We start from the raw sequence: 19,661 nt of genomic DNA, 5'->3' as shown, positions 1-19,661 counted from the left end.
CCAATAAAAAGAAAAGGTCCAGGCTGGGTGTGGTGGCTCATGCCTGTAATCCCAACACTTTGGGACACCGAGGCGGGCAGATCACAAGGTCAGGAGATCGAGACCATCCTGGCCAACACGGTGAAATCCCTTCTCTACTAAAAATACAAAAAAATTAGTCAGGACTGGTGGTACGCGCCTATAGTCCCAGCTACTTGGGAGGCTGAGGCAGGAGAATCGCTTGAACTTGGGAGGTGGGGATTGCAGTGAGCTGAGATCACGCCACTGCACTCAAGCCTGGCAACAGAGCAAGACTCCGTCTCAAAAAAAAAAAAAAAAAAAAAAGGAAAAAAGAAAAGGTCCATAGCAAGCCATATTATGAAATTTCAGGATCTCAGGGATAGAGAAGGCACTAAAAAGCTTCCAGAGACATGTAAAAACTGGTTACACGTACTGTATCACACAATGGCAACGGATTCAAGAATACTATAATGAGAACACAATAGAGAAATGTCTTCAGAACTATGAAATTTAGAGTGAACCTAGCATTTTATACTCTTATGAAATAGGAAGCTTTGGCTAGGTGCAGTGGCTCACACCTGTAATCCCAACGCTTTGAAAGGCTGATGCAGGTGGATGGCTTGAGCCCAGGAGTTTGAGACCAGCCTGAACAACAGGGCAAAACCCCATCTCTATGGAAAAATACAAAAATTAGCTGGACATAGTGGCACATGCCTGTAGTCCCAGTTACTCAGAAGGCTGAGATGCGAGGATCACTTGAGCCCAGTAGGTTAAGGATGCAGTGAGCCGAGATCACACCACTGCCCTCCAGCTTGGGCAATAGAGTGAGACCCTGTCTCAAAAAACAGAAAAAAAGAAAAGAAAAGAAAAAAAAAGGCCAGGTGCGGTGGCTCATGCCTTGTAATCCCCGCTTTGGGAGGCCAAGGCAGGCAGATCACCTGAGGTCAGGAGTTCGAGACCAGCCTGGCCAACATGGTGAAACCCCGTCTCTACTAAAAATACAAAAATTAGCTGGGCATGGTGGCAGACGCCTGTAATACCAGCTACTCGGGAGGCTGACACAGGAGAATCGCTTGAACCCGGGAGGCGGAGGTTACAGTGAGCTGAGATCGCACCACTGCACTCCAGCTTGGGGGACAAGAGGAAGACTTTGTCTCAAAAAAAAAAAAAAAAAAAAAAAAGGGAAAAAGAAATAGGGGAGGTTTTCAGACAGGCCAGATCTCTAAATATGTCTGTCTATGGGCCCTTTCCCAGGAAAATGTGCTCCAGTACAACTAGGAAGGATAACAAGATAGAGGGAAACACAGAATCTAGGATTTAGGGGACCCAACACAAGAGGACAGTTATGTGAGATCCCAGGTGACTTCGGAGAGATATCCCAGGAAAACAGGCACAGAACAGTCTTAGGAAAAGCCTGTCTATATTTGAGGAGGATGACAAAAGGCTGAGGAAAGCTGTCTCCAAGAGAAAAATGGAACAGATGTGTTTTAGTAGAGGGAAAATATTTTTGATAGGCATGTGGCAAATGCTACAACATTTGGGGGGAAAATAGCTGTTAGAAAACAGCCAAATGAATATAGTCAGGAAATTAATTCCGCACACACACAAAAAAAGACATGAAAGCAAGGAGACCAGCCAAGGGTTACTACTGCATTTGGCTGTGTGAGCTAGTGGAGGCTAGGAAGAGATGTGCAAGACATGCTCAGATTTCAGAAATATTTAAGAGAAACAAAGGATGTACAAGGAGAAGACAGTGAGAACAATATATGACTCAGCAGTGAATAATATCTGCATAATCATAACAATGTAAACATCAATTACTGATTTAATTAAAAAGTGATATATGTGGGAGAAACAGAGGGAAGAAAATAAGGTCACGGTGGAGTGAGGAAGCTAAGCTTTCACTTGCTGTGACAGGAAGTCAACATATAGTGCTAAAAACGAACTTAGCTATTATAATTTTGTTACTTGATTTTTAAAAAGATTAAAAACTTTAGGCAAAAATATTTAAGGCAGATATTTATACCACAACCAAATTATTGAAATTTAACTTAAATGTCAGAAACCCTTAACAAATGGGTACACGAAGTCAAAGACTTTCCTGCATAAATCTGATTCTTAGAAAAATAGAAACGATTTAGAAAATCCACAAAAACAGGCCCATACTAACAGTATTGGGTCCCCATTATATTTTTATGGAATCATGACAGACATACTTTTAATTCAACTGTTAATTTCTTAGCTTTCCAACTGTTTACTTACATGGTTTAAATGGTTGCTCTTCCTCTTTTCTCGCACTAAGAATAAAAAAAATTAGCTGATCAATTCTGATACAAATGCCACAGTATAAAAGTAGTTGCTAATCATCTGATTACCAATATACAAAATGAGATAAAATTCCATTTAAAAAATAATTTCCAACAAAACTCATCATTTAAATCATCTGGCAAGATGAATCCCATAAAATAAAATCTAAAAACTTAGTTTTACTTTTTGACCTAACAGATATTCTATTACTGAATGAAATGAAAGAATCCCTACGTACAAAAGAAAGGGGCAAAACAAATTACGCTAAATGAGAAATTTAGCTAATAGGTTTCCCTGTTGCATATCTGAACCATCATCCAGTAGTACTTTTTAATTCTACATTTACAGGTAGCTTACTTTAATTACCAAGATCGTTATAACAGCTGACAGCTCTAAGAACCAGTTTCTGGCTAGGTGCCAATCTCTAGCTGCACCACAATCACTGCAAACATCCTGAACCACTTACTGGTCATCTACTAATATGTTACTGAAAAAATAAACAGGTCTTTACACAAGTGGAAAGTAAACTACCTTAAATTTAAATGTTAAAATGAATGTTAACCTAATTGAACATGGTATATTCACAGCACATAAAATCATTTTAACAAAGGCCAGAAGACTAAAAGCTCCAAGAGGGACTTGGACCACGCTTTGTTTCCTATACTGCCTCTTCCTTTGATGCTAGACAAGTATCACAAGCACACACTCCTTACCACTGAAGAAAGAGGAGCATGGGATAGCTCTTCTTTTACTACTTCCACACTCCGTATGTGTGAGAAGCCCATGGCTCTGAAAGAAACTGAGAAATACAACTATCCTAACCAGAAATGACCAGCTCAAGACAAAGTCCACACGAGCTTCGAAAATGCTGCTTACAACCCCTCCATTTTGTGTTGTGCTGCATTAACTTCAAATATTATAGAACCCCCACTTCTTGTATTCTTGCTGTTGAAATCAACTGAAAAACCTGGCTGTATATAGCTTTTTAGCAAATAAATTAGCATTTAACATAATTTTAAGGAAGATAAACATGGGGCATGCTTATATTTACACTACATTAGGATGGCAAAGTTAATAGCTTAAAAGTTCTGAGTAGCATAAATTTGAATGTGATAGGCTCATGTGGTTAGAGCACTGTATAAAAGGAAGCCAAAATCACAGATTCAATCCCTGTATACGAACTGATTTTTTGTTGTTGTTCAAATGAAACCAAGTTGCAGCTTAAATCCTTTCATCTTTAAAATGTACTCTTTTGGAGCAAGGAAAAGAGGTCAAAGAAGTATGGAGAAATAAGCATAAATCCATGACACTGGCCAGACGGCTCACGCCTGTAATCCCAGCACTTTGGGAGGCTGAGGGCAGATCACAAGGTCAGGAGTTCGAGACCAGCCTGGCCAACATGGTGAAACCCCGTCTCTACTAAAAATACAAAAATTAGCCGGACGTGGTGGCTCATGCCTGTAGTCCTAGCTACTTGGTAGGCTGAGGCAGGAGAATTGCTTGAATGTGGGAGGTGGAGGCTGCAGTGAGCTGACGCTGCGTCACTGCACTCCAGCCTGGGCAATAAAGGCACTCCAGCCTCTTAAAAAAAAAAAAAAAAAATCCATGTTACTAAATCATGTGGCCAATTAATTGTGTTATAAAAAGGTGGCAAAACCTGTAAATAGGTCTACATGTTATTACTAAACAATCACAACTAAAGGAAAGTATATCACATATTAAAATAAGTGAACATATGAAAAGAAAAACTTAAACTAATACATCAGTTCTTCTAAATACCTTCTATAATACATCCAATAAAATAGAAACAGTTTTCAGTCTTTTCCTTGGAAGGAAAAAACAGTATTGTCTTACCATCCGTTTGAGATTTGCTCAGGAAAATTGTGCTTGCCCTTGGATGGTCAGAAGGGTTTGACTCCAAAGCTAAATCTACAGAAGAGGAGGAGAAAGATGTGATACTTTAGGTGAGTAGAAAAGATGATTTCTGAAATAAATACACATCCATTTTAATCACTTTTAACAGTCTTCAGGTAAGTTTTTAGTAATAAATACAAAGAAAATAAAGACAATACAGAAATACTCCTGGGGAATGCAAAATTGTATAATCTCTCCACACACGTGGAACAAAAACAGGCTGTGTCAGAGACTTTTAATAAAAAATCTGCGCCTAAATAATCTGGTACAAATGTTAGATGAATCATACACATGCCCTCCTCCTTCAACTTATCAAATAGAAATATAACCACACTCTCCTCTCTGCTGCTATTACTAGCACATTTCAAGAACAATCTCAAGTAGCAAGTGATGCTGTGTCCAGTTACTGTTAGGCACCAGCTCAATACATCAAATATGGCAAAATAAAGAGTTGTTTTTGGCAAACGTTCTTTAGACAAACAGCTAATTCTAACTCCATTCAACAAGTAAACTAATTCAGTTAGCTGTGGTTTTTTGGGGGGCCATTCATCATGGCAGATTTAAGAGGACTGAATAGAAGTTCTGTGTTCTAATATACAGGAACATGTTAGAAAATGATTAACGTTTGCCCTCAATTTCTCACTTCTTCCTTCTAACAGCATGGTTAATTTGGTGTTTCATCAAGAGTACGTTTTAAAGCAGATCTTAGGGCTGTTTCTAAAAAATTTTGCCCCTATCTATGTCAAGATAAATCTGCCTGTAGTCCACCTTGCACCAAAGTTGGATAATATATTTAGGCAAGACTACAAAACAGACTCTTGAATTTTCATGAAACAAACTTTGCCATAATATGGGATAATAAAAATTGTCACGAGGGGAAAAAATAAAAATCTATGATATTCTTCAGCAAGGTCCCTTTATTTTTTTGAGATGGAGTCTCACTCTGTCACCCAGGCTGGAGTGCAGTGGCATATGGTCTCGGCTCACTGCAACCTCCGCCTCCAGGGTTCAAGCAATTTTCTCCTGCCTCAGTCTCCCAAATAACTGGGATTACAGGTGCCTGCCACCACGCTGGCTAATTTTTCTATTTTGAAAGACGGGGTTTTACCGTGTTGGCCAGGCTGGTCTCAGACTCCTGACCTCAGGTGATCCACCCACCTCAGCCTCCCAAGGTGCTGGGATTACAGGGGTGAGCCACCACGCCCGGCCCAGCAAGGTCCATTTTAAGCCACTTATCTTAAACAATCTTGTAAGAAACTGGGCCAAGATCCAGAGTAACAGTTAAGGTGATATTTCCCAAAACTACATATTAATATAATTGCTCTACTTTTAAAAATGCGATTTAGTAGTCAAATGACAATATACTCTATCCCTGGCTCTTACAAAATCAAAATGCACACTGATACATTAAAAACTAATCATTCTAGTAGTGATTACTGTCTAACTCAGCGTTTCACAAATTTATCTACCTAGAATCCTTTTCTTTCTTCCAAGTAATTTGGTTAGAATCTTACATGAACATAATTTGGGACTTCCTGGTTAAAATGAATTATGAATCATCCATTTTAATAGTACTGCCAGATCACTGAAAACTTACATACCTAAACCAACTGCTTTGTTCTCCATGGAAATTCCTTCACTGAACTTTTTTAAACCGCTTTTGGAGAAAACTATTCTTATATAAAAGACCCACACAAAAATTATGTTTTAAGTTTTTCCACATCTTGAAAAGATGATGTGACAATTTTAAGCTATTTGGAAAAATAAAATCATTTGTGCATAAAATGACAGGCAAAGACTTTCACAGCTGCCTCTACCTAAAGCTTTTTTTTTTTTTTTTTTCAAGACAGAGTCTCACTCTTTTGCCCAGGCTGGAGTGCAGTGGTGCAATCTTGGCTCACTGCAACCTCCGCCTCCCGGGTTCAAGCGATTCTCCTGCCTCAGCCTCCCAACTAGCTGTGACTACAGGCACGCATCACCATGCCCGGATTTTTTTTTTTGTATTTTTAGTAGGCACTGGGTTTCACCATGCTGGCCAGTCTGGTCTCAAACTCCTGACCTTGTGATCTGACCCCCTCGGCCTCCCAAAGTGTTGGGATTACAGGCGTCAGTCACCACACCCAGCCTCTACCTAAAGCTTCTAAAAGGATTCATGACTACTTCCTTTCAAAAAGAAAGCAAATATACTACCATTTGAATCTAAAAAAAAACTAATGTTTACAGAAGAAGCCATATTATCAATCAGTAGCTATGTCATGATAAAGTTTAATTAGGAATTTTCAATGGAAATCCAGGAAAATTAAGTACCAAAATCAAAGAGGAGCAGGCTTCACACACACACACCTCCCCCACCCCAAACCAAGATGTGCTATATATTTAAATATAAGAAAACCAAGATGTGCTACCGTGTAAATATAAGAAATATCCAAGGCGGCTGGGCATGGTGGCTCATGCCTGTAATCCCAGTACTTTGGGAGGCCAAGGCTGGCAAATCATGAGGTCAGGAGTTCAAGACCAGCCTGACCAACCCAGTGAAACCCCATCTCTATTAAAAATATAAAAAAATCAGCCAGGCGTGATGGCGTGCACCTCTAGTCCCAGCTACTCGGGAGGCTGAAGCAGAAGAATCGCTTGAACCCAGGAGGCAGAGGTTGCAGTGAGCCAAGATCATGCCACTGTCCCCCAGCCTGGGCAACAGAGCAAGACTACAACTTAAAAAAAAAAAAAAAAAAAAAGAATCCAAGGCAACTAGGATAAAAGAAATGATAAGATATAGAGAAAAAAGCCAAATTAATCCAAGTAACAAGCTGGCACTCCCTCAACTCAGGGGTTTTAGGGTGGGCATGTGACTTACAGCTGGCCAATCAATTACATTTCTCTTGGGACTTCCCAAGAACCAGAGGAGAAAGGCAGGGCTGTACTCTAGCACTGTTAGCCAGCCAGGAGCTGCCACCAGTGGCTCCCTCTGCCATCATGAAGCGTGTCTTTTCAGGAGAGATCAACAGAAGAGCAGAACTGAGACAAGTTCTGAGATCACTTAATTCCTGGGTCAAGTAGTCCCTAACTGACTATGTGAATCCCTGGTTATACAGTTTTTTTTTAATTTTTAACTATTTTGAGATAGATTTTTTGAACTTGCAACTAAGAGGCCTGGTTTATCAGCAATACTGATGTGATCACACTAAAGGTGGGGATAGGTAAAAGCCTCTAGCTCATTCCTTTAATATCTTATCATGAACAGAAATTTGCAAGAGTCAAAATAATGCTTCATTTGCAAATTACAAACAAACAAATTACAAATTATAAACTCACAACCATTACTTTAAGTTGCTTTTCTTTTTGAGACGAAGTCTCGCTCTATCACCCAGGCTGGAGTGTAGTGGCCTGATATCGGCTCACTGCAACCTCCGCCTCCCAGGTTCAATTCTCCTGCCTCAGCCTCCCAAGTAGCTGGGACTAACATGGCCGGCTACGTTTTGCATTTTTAGTAGAGACGGGGTTTCACTATGTTGACCAGGCTGGTCTCCAACTCCTGACCTCATGATCTGCCCGCCTCGGCCTCCCAAAGTGCTGGGATTACAGGCGTGAGCCACTGTGCCCAGTCTTATGCATGTTAAAAAAAAAAAGTAGCTCTAATCCATATATAACTTAGGTCTTATTTTACAAATGATCTCCACTCCAATGGAGAATATTTACTGTGTAATGGATAAATGATGGTCCATCAAGTGTTATTCCTATACTCTACTCAGCCAATCCCATATTGTTGGGGACTTAGGTACTTACAAAGCTCTGCTCTTAGGAGGAAAACCTTCGATTTTACGGTATTTTCTTTTTTTTTTTTTTTTTTTTGAGACGGAGTCTCGCTCTGTCGCCCAGGCTGGACTGCAGTGGCGCGATCTCGGCTCACTGCAAGCTCCACCTCCCAGGTTCATGCCATTCTCCTGCCTTAGCCTCTCCGAGTAGCTGGGACTACAGGCGCCTGCCACCACGCCCGGCTAATTTTTTGTATTTTTAGTAGAGACGGAGTTTCACCGTGGTCTCGATCTCCTGACCTCGTGATCCGCCCGCCTCAGCCTCCCAAAGTGCTGGGATTACAAGCGTGAGCCACCGCGCCTGGCCTAAAATTATTTTTAAAATCTCCTTAGGAAAGATTTTTCACAAAAGTGGGATAATCAGACCAAAAGGTCAGATTGTTTTCATCGCTCAATATATAGTGCTCAGTTGCTTTCTAAAGAAGTTAAGGGTATATTAGGATATAATGCCACCAATTTTACCAGTTTTAGCTCCTTCCACAGCTTTGGATGCTTAAAAAAAATTCCTACTGATGTGAATGAGGAACATCACCATGGCTGTAAATTGCATTTATTTATTTGATACAATTTGCTATATAACTTGCACTAACAATAAATACCACACATTGCTATTTTACAGAATGGACATTTAAGCCATTAGACAGTAAACGCATGCATACACACACACACACACACACACACACACACACACAGAGTATCATTTCTGCACTCTCCATTAACTCTTTCCCCAAGAACCTAGGGAGACTCTGATAAATGATACTACTCTATTCTCACTATCACAAAGGTAAGACTGCCAGCTATTAAGGCATTAGGCTCCACAAACATGCACATACAAAATTTAGAGAAATGTCTGGAAAATAGAAACTCATCAATTACCATGCATCTTATATGTGAATGCCTTCAAAAATTATTTTTTTAAAAACTCCTAAGAATGGGCTGAGTGTGGTGGCTCACACCTGTAATCCTAGCACTTTGGAAGGCCAAGGCAGGTGGATTGCCTGAGCTTAGGAGTTCAAGACCAGCCTGGGCAACATGGTGAAACCCCGTCTCTACTAAAATACAAAAAAAAAAAAAAAAAATTAGCTGGGTGTGGCGGCGTGTGCCTGTAGTCCCAGCTACTCAGGAGGCTGAGACAGGAGAATTGCTTGAGCTCAGGAGGCAGAGGTTGCAGTGAGCCAAGATGGCGCCACTGCACTCCAGTCTGGCAACAGAGCAAGACTCTGTCTCAAAACAAAAAAACCCAAAAAACTCCTAAGAATGTTTGAAACTAGAAGAAATAGTTTTTGATATCATGGTTAGGGGTTATGTCTAAAATTGTATTTTAAGACCCACCAGTTTTCTATTATCAATTTAAATTGCAACTTAATTTGAAAGTGTGATAGTATGATGGGGATCAAGTAAGACAAAAAAAAGTAAACTCAGGTCTTAATATAACACCCCTCAGGGAAAGAAATCTGTAAGATCCACTGACATTGAACACTGCTCTTCCTTGAATCTATCAGCCATCTCAATTTCACAGATGTTAATTAAAAATGTAAAAATATGGAACTTAGAATAAGTGAAATGTATTATTACTAAAGGCTAAAAGTGTTAAAATTATGCAATTGTAAACTGTAAAGAAATGATTTTTCTTGTCAAAGGGAGAAGGCAGCAACCAAGAAAGTAACTGACAGAAGCAGCATATTTCAGAGAAAGAGATTGATTTCAACATATTGATTTCAATATATCCCAATTAAACAGGAGATATTGGCAGCTTCTGGGCCAACTGCTGGGCATCTGTTTATTTAAAGGCTTACTGCATTTACTGACCTGCTCTACCATACTGCTCACTGTATTAGTCTTACGGTCCATAACACAAACATTTCAAACCTCTCAATTATGATGTAAACTCTGAGATTTTATCTAAGTTCACACGTTCCACCCATCAGGTAAGTCTTACCTGATGGGTCTTGAGCTGCCCTGTCTCATCTGAGGTCACATAGCACACAGCCAAGCGCCAGTCTCATGCTCACTCATGCCTTGCTTCTGCTCTCCTAGCTTCTGACAATCCTAAATCTGGTTTCCAAACCACTTCTCTACCTCCTTCTATGTCAGTGTTCAGTCTTGCTTTAACTTACCTTCACTCCTCAATCTATGTTTTGGTGATTGTGACTGAGCTGTGACATTTCATATGCTATAGTATACCTTTCTCCCTTTGTGTATTTCTTAATAGCACTTAACTCCTTTTTTAGACTTTTAAGAATATTTCTGGGTGCAGTGCAGTGACTCACACTTGTAATCCCAGCACTCTGGGAGGCTGAGGCAGAAGGATCACTTGAGAACAGTTCAAGACCAGCCTGGGCAACATAGTGAGACCCCCATCTCTACAAAAATTTTTTAAAAGATTAGTTGGGTGTGGAGGCACATGCCTGTAGTTCCAGCTATTTGGGAGGCTGAAGTGGCAGGATAGCTTGAGCCCAGGGATTTGAGGTTACAGTGAGTTCTAATGGCACTACTGTGCTCCAGCCTGGGCGACAGGCAGAGTTGTGACCCTGTTTCATACAGAGAGGAGAAAAAAAAAAAAAGTCTGGGTTACAAGTACCTCCATTTCATTTTTCATTATCCACTGTTATTAACTCTAAAGCTTAATTAACTGAAAAAAAGGTGGAAAAAAGGCAGTATCGAAAGAAGCCCATGAGTCATTCTATAAATTCTAATCCTATATGCCATGTATCTGAAATTTACATTCTTGATCTACCAAGCCTTTTTTTTTTTGAGACGGAGTCTCACTCTACCACCCAGGCTGGAGTGCAGTGGCGTGATCTTGGCTCACTGCAACCTCTGCCTCCTGAGTTCAAGCAATTTTTCTGCTTCAGCCTCCCAAGTAGCTGGGACTACAGGCATGTGCCACCACGCCCAACTAATTTTTGTATTTTTATTAGAGATGGGGTTTCACCATGTTGGCCAGGATGGTCTCCATCTCCTGACCTCGTGATCCACCCGCCTCAGCCTCCCAAAGTGCTGGATTACAGGCATGAGCCACCACACCTGACCATACCAAGTCTTATCTTTTTAAACCTTGGAAAACTCTTAGTCCCAGCTACTTGGGAGGCTGAGGCAAGAGGATCACTTGAGCCCAGGAAGTGGAGGCTGCAGTGAGCTATGATCACACCACTGCACTCCAGCCTCAGCAACAGAGAAAGACTATCTCAAAAACAAAAAACAAATTAAAAAACCTTGGAAAACTCAATTTACACCTCTCAAAGCCTGTCTTCTCATATGTAAAACAAGTATAATTCTTATACTACCTAACTCAAAATATAGTGATAATAAAATGAAATGCAAGAGCAATTGCTGTAAGTCGGGCGCAGTAGCTCACACCTGTAATCCCAGCATTTTGGGAGGCTAAGGTGGGCAGATCACCTGAGGTCAGGAGTTCAAGACCAGCCTGGCCAAGATGGTGAAACCCCTTCTCTACTAAAAATATAAAAATTAGCTGGGCGTGGTGGCACATGCCTGTAGTCCCAGCTACTCAGGAGGCTGAGGCAGGAGAACTGCTGGAACCCAGGAGGTAGAGGTTGCAGTGAGCTGAGATCGTGCCACTGTACTCCAGCCTGGGCAACAGAACTAGACTTCATCCCAAAAAAAAAAGCAATTGCTATATACCACATAATGCACAATAAGTTATAAAACGAAGTTTTTGCAAATTAAAAGCAAAAGTATACAGTTAGCATTTATTGGAAAGCCCATACCAAAATAACATCTTGAGCAAATATGCACTTTGGCTGCCCCTGAAATTAAGGGAAAAACAGTCACACACCACCACCAAGAATTCCTTTCAGTGTTGTTGTTTTAAATAAGCAAATACATATTATTTCGTACATTACTGTACATTCTCCTCGTTTTTTTCATGTAACATATCCTGGATATCTGGGTATCACTCCATAGCAGTAAAGAAAGTTTTTTTTTTTTTTTAACAGCTCCATAGTTCTCCTCTGTGTGGATATAACAGTTTATTTTACCAATTTCTTACTAGACATATTAATTATTTCCAATATTTAGCTATTGAAAATAATGCAACAAAACCTTATGCACATGTTATTTCATATTTATGGGGTATGCCATCAGGATAAATTCCTTGAAGTAGGATTTCTGGATTAAATGCATTTGCAATGTTTGAGATTATGCCAAATTCCTCTTCAGGGAGTCAAACCACCTTGCATTTTAACCAGCAACGTATGAATGCAACTCTCTTCGCAGCCACACCAAAGAATGTATTGTCAAGTTTTTGAATCTTCTCCCAACAGAAGAGAAATCACAGCATAGTTTTCGTTTGTATTTCTCTTAAGTGTGAAGCTGTGTTTTAAGGATCATCTGCATTTATTTTTCTGTGACTTGTCTATTCATCACTTTGTTACCTACTTTTGCAGCTAGTCTGATCTTTTTTTTTGAGACAGTCTCACTGTCACCTAGGCTGGAGGGCGTGGAGCAACCACAGCTCACTGCAGCCTTGACTTCCTGGGCTCAGGAGATTCTCCTGCCTCAGCTTCTTGAGTAGCTGGGACTATGGGTGTGTGCCACCACACATGGCTAATTTACTTTTTGTAGAGGCAGGGTCTCAGCATGTTGTCCAGGCTAGTCCCAGCCCCCTCCTGGGCTCAAGCAATCCTCCTGCCTCTGCTTCCCAAACTGCTAGGATTATAGGCATAAGCCACCATCTGATCTTTTTCTTAAACAATTAAAAATATTGGTTGGGCATGATGGCTCACACCTGTAATCCCAGCACCTTGGAAGGCCAAGGTGGGCGGATCACGAGGTTGGGAGATCGAGACCATCCTGGCTAACACCGAGAAACTCCATCTCTGTTAAAAATACAAAAAATTAGCAGGGTGTGGTGGCACGTGCTTGTAGTCCCAGCTACTCGGGAGGCTGAGGCAGTAGAATCGCTTGAACCCGGGAGGCAGAGGTTGCAGTGAGCCGAGATTGAGCCACTGTACTTCAACCTGGGCGACACAGTGAGACTCCATCTCAAAAAAAAAGAATTAAAAATATTTCCCAGACTATAATCCTCCAATGGTTTCCTATCACAACTAAAGTTGGTATTCTTTGCCAAGGCCCACTATACATACACGGCCTTAACCCACCATAGTCCTGGCATCCTTTTCACTCTTCTGCAGCCACCCTGTGTCTTTGTCCTTGGCCAAAAACAAGTTTGCTCCCATTCAAGGAACTCCAAGTAACTATCTGTCTGCATGGACCCCTGGCTCTCGCCAACCATCCTCACAAGGCTGCCTTCTCACTTTAGGACTGCTCACAGGTCACGTAAGGAGAGCAGCCATCTTTCATCCCCACAACCCCCACGTAACTGTCCTCTTCCCCAATCCATGACCCTATTTTACTTTTTTCCTCAACACCTCACCACCTAACATTCTTGATTATTCATGTATTATCTATCCCTAGCTCCCTCCAGAATGTAATGATCAGAGTTAGGATGAGGCTCTGTCTTGTATACCACTATTTGCCCTGAATCTGGAACACAGCCTGGCCACCTAAAGGTACTCAATAAACATCTGTTTCAGCACACCCAAAACTAGTCAAGTTTCTCCCAGTTTTCCCATATCTTTTAAGATTTCTTCTAATGCTCTCTCTTGATTTGTCATCTAATCAAATCTTTTAAAGTGGTAAGCATCAAATCTTTTAAAGTGGTAGCTATTAAGAATTAAAGATGCAAGATAGGCTACCAAGAAACAAAAAATATTAAATGATGAATTCTAATGTCCAGGAAAAAGTCAATGCTAACTCCAATTTGGCATAAGAACTTTTTTTTTTTTTTTTGAGATGGAGTCTCGCTCTGTTGCCCAGGCTGGAGTGCAGTGGCGCGATCTCGGCTCGCTGCAGGCTCCGCCCCCCAGGGTTCACGCCATTCTCCTGCCTCAGCCTCCAGAGTAGCTGGGACTACAGGTGCCCGCCACCATGCCCAGCTAATTTTTTGTATTTTTCGTAGAGATGGGGTTTCACCGTGTTAGCCAGGATGGTCTCGATCTCCTGACCTCATGATCCACCCACCTCGGCCTCCCAAAGTGCTGGGATTACAGGCATGAGCCACCGCACCTGGCCGATAAGAACATTCAATACTAAAATATCTTAACTACAAAATGACTCAACCCATAGATTTAACTGAATTCTATAGGGAGGTACAAGGCATCAGTCATCAAAATATGTTTTTATCAGTACCCTTGAAATCAAATGTAATGAGACTGTGTATGATGTTACTAGAAAAGATGCCCAATCATAAAGGATAGGTAAATAAATGATACTCCAACCATCTGATGGTACATTAAGCAGTTACTAGAAGGCATACGATAGAGCAGGGTGTCCTGGCATGGAAAGATATCCTGGAGCACTCTCTGGATGTCAAGCAGTGATTCAGGAATTTACGACATTATTTCACTGCTGTTAAGTTACGAAGCAGCTCATATAGAATGATCTCATTTTTCTAAAATAAAATGTTTATATTCATATGCATACCATAATCAATGATTTTTCTGTATTCTCTACGTCTTTTACATCAAACCTATTATTCAAAAAACCAAAAAAAAAAGAGGGCTTAAAATAGCTACTAGAAAGAGGAAAGATCTGTTGCTCAAAGGTTTTTCCACGTTACATTGCCAATTCTTTCCCTACCTTCACCCATCAGTGGAAGAGAATAGAAAGGGTCACTTCAGAGAGAGCCTTTAGCCAGCAAATTAGCAAAGCTCCTAACGTCAGAACATAAAATGCTCTATGAAAAGTCGAGAGTACTAATAAAATTGGACAATAAGATCTTAGTATCTTATTTTGTGTTACTGATACTACCGTCAGTTATGTTAGACATACCGGTAAATAAACGCGAGGTAGTAGAAAATACTTTGAGTCTATCTGAAATGTTTACTAGGTTCTTAGGAGCATCTCTCTGAAATAGCTTGACGAGAACACGCATGGTGGCTCACGCCTGTAATCCCAGCACTTTGGGAGGTCGAGTCAGGTGGATCACCTGAGGTTAGGAGTTCCAGACCAGCCTGGCCAACATGGTGAAACCATCTCTACTAAAAACACAAAAAATTAGCCAGGCGTGGTGGCACACACCCGTAATCTCAGCTACTCAGGAGGCTGAAGCAGGAGAATCGCTTGAACCCCGGGGGCAGAGGTTATAGTAAACCGAGATTGCACCATTCCACTCGAGCCTGAGCAACAAGAGTGAAACTCCGTCTCAAAAAAAAAAAAAGTCCAGGCGCCATGGCTCACGCCTATGATCCCAGCACTTTGGGAGGCCAAGGCAGCTGGACGGCTTGAGGTCAGGAGTTCGAGACCAGCCTGGCCAACATACCGAAACCCCGTCTCTACTAAAAATACAAAAATTAGCTGGGCATGGTGGCATGTGCCTGTAATCCCAGCTACTTGGGAGGCTGAAGCAGGAGAATCACTTGAACACGGAAAGAAGAGGTTGCACCAAACCAAGTTTGTGCCATTGCACTCCAGCCTAGGCAAGAGCGAAGCTCTGTCAAAAAAAAAAAAAAAAAAAAAGAAAAGAAATAGCTTGAAGAACAAAGCCGAGTGTTCATTTATGTATGATTTTTGTCTAAATAACAAAAATAATTCTTCATTGTAGAAAAGCTAAATTTTTTGTTTGTTTGTTTGTTTTGAGACAGAGGCTTGCTCCACTGCCCAGGCTGGAGTGCAGTGGCACGATCTCGGCTCACTGCAACCTCTGCCTCCCGGGTTCAAGCGATTCTCCTGCCTTAGCCTCCTGAGTAGCTGGGATTACAGGTGCCTTCCACCACGCCCAGCTAATTTTTGTATTTTTAGTAGAGACGGGGTTTCACCATGTTGGCTAGGCTGATCTCGAACTCCTGACCTCGTGATCCGCCCACCTCAGGCTCCCAAAGTGCTGGGATTACAGGCATGAGCCACCACGCCCAGCCAAATGTTTTACATCTAAGTAAGAATTTCTGTTTCCAGGGAGACTGATATAAAATTGTCTGAAATAAAGATATTAAAAGCAAACTTTCAATGTGTCTATACTTTATATTTGGTGTTCTGGCCATGTTTCTATGGAAACTTATGAATAATAGGCAAATGCCGAAATTGAGATTTCTATTACCACTTTATTGAATGCCACAAAAATAAATTTTGAGACAAATTGAAATAAAAGTGTAACTGTTATACTAACATACAATGGTAAATTCTGTGCTTACAAATTCTCTTTTTTCAACTTTTCTGATTTAGCACTCTTTATCATCATCCTATGCTTAACGCCTGGTACCTTACCTTCCCTCTTGCCAGCTTCTCCTAATATTTCTCTGTCCAGGGCATTCTCAGCTTCGATTCACAGTTACCAGAACAAACTCCTTAAAATTTATCAACCTGTTTATTTGATGGGTATATTTAGGCCATTTTGTTACCTCTACTTTTATTCTTATCCACTGAAATGAATGTATAGACATAAGATGGAGCCAGGCAAGATGGCACACACCCGTGGTCCCAGCTATTCAGGAGGCTGAGGTGGGAGGACTGCTTGAGCCCAGGCCAGGAGTTCGAAGCCAGCCTGGTCAACACAGTGAGACTCTTTCTCTTAAAAAAAAAAAAAAGAGATGTAAATGTTGCCTCTGAATCGTGTAAAATAAACTTCAACTTTGAAAGGAACTAATCAAGACCGAAGTAAGTTCTCAAAAACAGGACTATTTTATGGGTAAAATACATGATGTATTCTGGATTTTTAAAAGTTTTTTAAGAACTGAACTTGGTATATCTCACCTCCATGTCAGTCTGAGAACTGAGAACCTTAGTTCTGTTGAGTGGCTGTCTTACAGTCATTCCAGATACCTAACTCTTCATTTCTTCATTAGCAACACGGGGAATATAAACAGGCCTTATTTTGGAAGAGCTAAATTAAATGTACATGAAAGTATGTATTTTCATGTACACCGGGTGAGAGCCTTATTTGGGGCTCTCACCCAACACCACCCACCCATCTACTAACTGGTGTGTAAAATCACTCAGAAGCTTACCTGACATCACTAAGACAGCATTAAGTTTTCACAAGTACTTACATGCTTTGTGTATAAAGGTACAATCAATTAACTCACATATTTGTTCATTCTTTCACAATGTTTGAATATTCCGAAAGGTGAGTACAGTAGTTCCTAGTTACAAAGGCATGTCCATCATGAAGCTTAATTATTATTTTAAAGAAATTAAAAGTCCAAGCAAAGTTTAAATATAAGAGTTCTAACACATTTCTTCTATAGTAATGAAATCTCTGGCATTTAAATGAAACAAATGAGCCCACTGGATTTAAACATCTTTATGATACAATGTTTTTCTACTTCAAAGGAATTAGTTTTTATTCAAGAATCACGCTGTTACCCGGAATTATTTTGACCTAGACTTATCTCTTTCCAAAATTCTAGAGGCAAAAAACTAAACGTTTCCTCTCTCCTCACCCCTACCCCAACAGTTTAGCGAACTCCAACATTCTCATCTTTGACCAGGATTCTATTGGCAGGATTGGGAGGAAGGAAGGGGAGTCACGGAAACAAACACTCTTGAGCAGGCAGGGTCTAGCATTTTAACTTCCAAACCATTACATTATAAATTAAGTCTAAATTTATATTTTGTCTCTTTTGAAACTTCTAACCATGAACCACCCCACCTCTCTTTTAGAACAAGCAGGTAATGAAGTCTGTTAAGTCACCGGAGAATGGCTGGAGATATATTTGTCACCGTGGGAATTTTAAAGTAATCAGAATTCCGTGGCTAAACTCCTTTGAGTTAACAACACCCACTGGGCGCGGTGGCTCACGCCTGTAATCCCAGCACTTTGGGAGACCGAGGCGGGCGGATCCAGAGGTCTGGAGTTCGAGACCAGCCTGACCAACATGGTGAAACCCCGTCTCTACTAAAAATTCAAAAATTAGCTGGGCGTGGTGGCGCACACCTGTAATCCCAGCTACTCGGGAGGCTGAGGCAGAGGAGTCGCTTGAAACCGAGAGGCAGAGGTTGCAGCGAGCCGAGATCGCGCCACTGCACTCCAGCCTGGGCGGGCGACAAAACGAGATTCCGTCTCAAAAAAACAACTTTTCTGTACCCCTGGTAATAACTTCTCACACTCTTCACAGTCATTTTACGCCCCTCCCCCCATTTTCCTCCTTTCTGTGTTCAAATTATAGTTGGAAGGAATAAAGCAGCTTCTTTCAAGCCGACTTAACCTATTAGGAATACCATATAGTGTCTCCTATGGCAACCTCTAATTTGAGTCTAAATAAGAAATCCCCAAACATCTGGGTCTAAACTGACGCGGGCATCAGCTACCTTCACGGATGGGAGGAAGGAACAATCAGACCCTTACCTGGTTCCTTCACTTAGGTACCATCTGGATGGGTTAAGGGAGAGGATGGGATGAGTACTCCGAAGTTGAGGTATTTGAGTTTCCATTGAGAAAAGGAAAACAATATACCCCAAAAGTCTTAGCAAAGTCCCACCAGACAATGAACAGAGCTACAGACAAGAAGGGCGGCGGACTAGAGGGTCCCACGCCGGCTTGGGAGAATGGGAAGAGGGAGCAAGAACTGGGCGTTATGGTAAGGAGGAGGGAAAGAAACTGGCCAGACGCAGCAGGGAAAGAATAAGGGGTGGGGACGCGAGGCAGAGCCAGCCTTCGTCCCGGAGCCCAGCCCCGGGAAAGCCGGCTACCGGCAGGAAGGAGCCCGAGGCGGCGGATGCCTCCCGGGGGACTCTAGGGGTGGCGGCGGGCAGAGGTGAGCCCGAGGGCGGATGGCATCCGCCGCCTCCTTACCTTCGGGCATCTCGCGGTCGCTGATGTGCTGCAGGTGGTGGCCCTCGCCCTCTCTGAAATCCAACTCGGCAGGCTCCACAACAGCAGGCGCTACCGCCACCGCGTCCCCGGACGCCGCCTCGTAGATGTCGGACGCGCAGTACAGCTCCGCCGACCCCGCGCGCCGGCCCAGCTTTGGGCTGGCATTGGGGGACACGCAACAAGTCAGCGTGTTCCCCATGGGGAGCCTCCGCTCCTCTCCGCCGCCGCCGCCTTCGCTCGCCCCCTACTCCGCCGCCCTCAGCAGCCGCCCCCTCCCCCAACAATGGCGCGGCCGGCACCGGCAGCCCCGGGCTACGCTGGGGCTGCACCGCGCAAGCAGACGCCGCCTCGCCCGCGGTTCGCCCGCCCGCCCCGCGGCCCGGCCCCGGGCAGGGCTCGGGCCTCGGCCGCACCCCCACCGCCGCGCTGCCGCCGCCTCCCTTGAGCTGACTCGTCTGCGAGGGCGGTGACCAGCCCGGCTTATTTAAAAGGGGTGGGGAACCCAACAAGCGCTGTGAGGCACAGCCACTGCCGGGAGAGAGCGCGGCTGGAGCTCCTCCTCCTTCCGCCGCCGCCTACCGACTGAAGGCTGCTGGCCCTGGCCGGTGCCTGCCAACCGGAACGCGACCTGCGGTCACCTGGTTAGGAGGAACCAGTCATGCTCAGAGTTCCCCCTCCGGCGCCCGTCTCGAAGCCAGGCACGTGACCCACTGCCCCGCCCCCGCCTGGCAGCTGCCCAGCCCCTCACGCCGCTAGCCCGGACTCGGGTTTTCATTCATCGCGGGCTGCTGGGA

At 42.7% G+C, this 19,661-nt stretch overlaps 1 protein-coding gene across 2 annotated transcripts in view; it reads right to left on the bottom strand.

The window, feature by feature from the left end:
• CCNYL1 (cyclin Y like 1) overlaps positions 1-19,451 on the bottom strand; it is a 47,370-nt gene extending 27,919 nt beyond the window's left edge. Inside the window, exons 1-3 of one of the 2 annotated variants that reach the window (XM_055290396.2) lie at positions 18,847-19,451; positions 4,162-4,236; positions 2,263-2,297 (exon numbers count right to left, since the gene is read on the bottom strand). In XM_055290396.2, the coding sequence (XP_055146371.1) occupies positions 2,263-2,297; positions 4,162-4,236; positions 18,847-19,066 (330 nt within the window). In that variant the 5' untranslated portion in view covers positions 19,067-19,451. The remainder of the gene's footprint in view (positions 1-2,262; positions 2,298-4,161; positions 4,237-18,846) is intronic. The other variant, XM_055290395.2, reaches the window with a different exon arrangement.
• Between the last annotated feature and the right edge of the window lie 210 nt (positions 19,452-19,661).

The sequence above is a fragment of the Symphalangus syndactylus genome, chromosome 8 (assembly GCF_028878055.3).
Source record: "Symphalangus syndactylus isolate Jambi chromosome 8, NHGRI_mSymSyn1-v2.1_pri, whole genome shotgun sequence".
Classification (NCBI taxonomy): domain Eukaryota; kingdom Metazoa; phylum Chordata; class Mammalia; order Primates; family Hylobatidae; genus Symphalangus; species Symphalangus syndactylus.
This window is presented reverse-complemented; position numbering and strand designations above follow the sequence as displayed.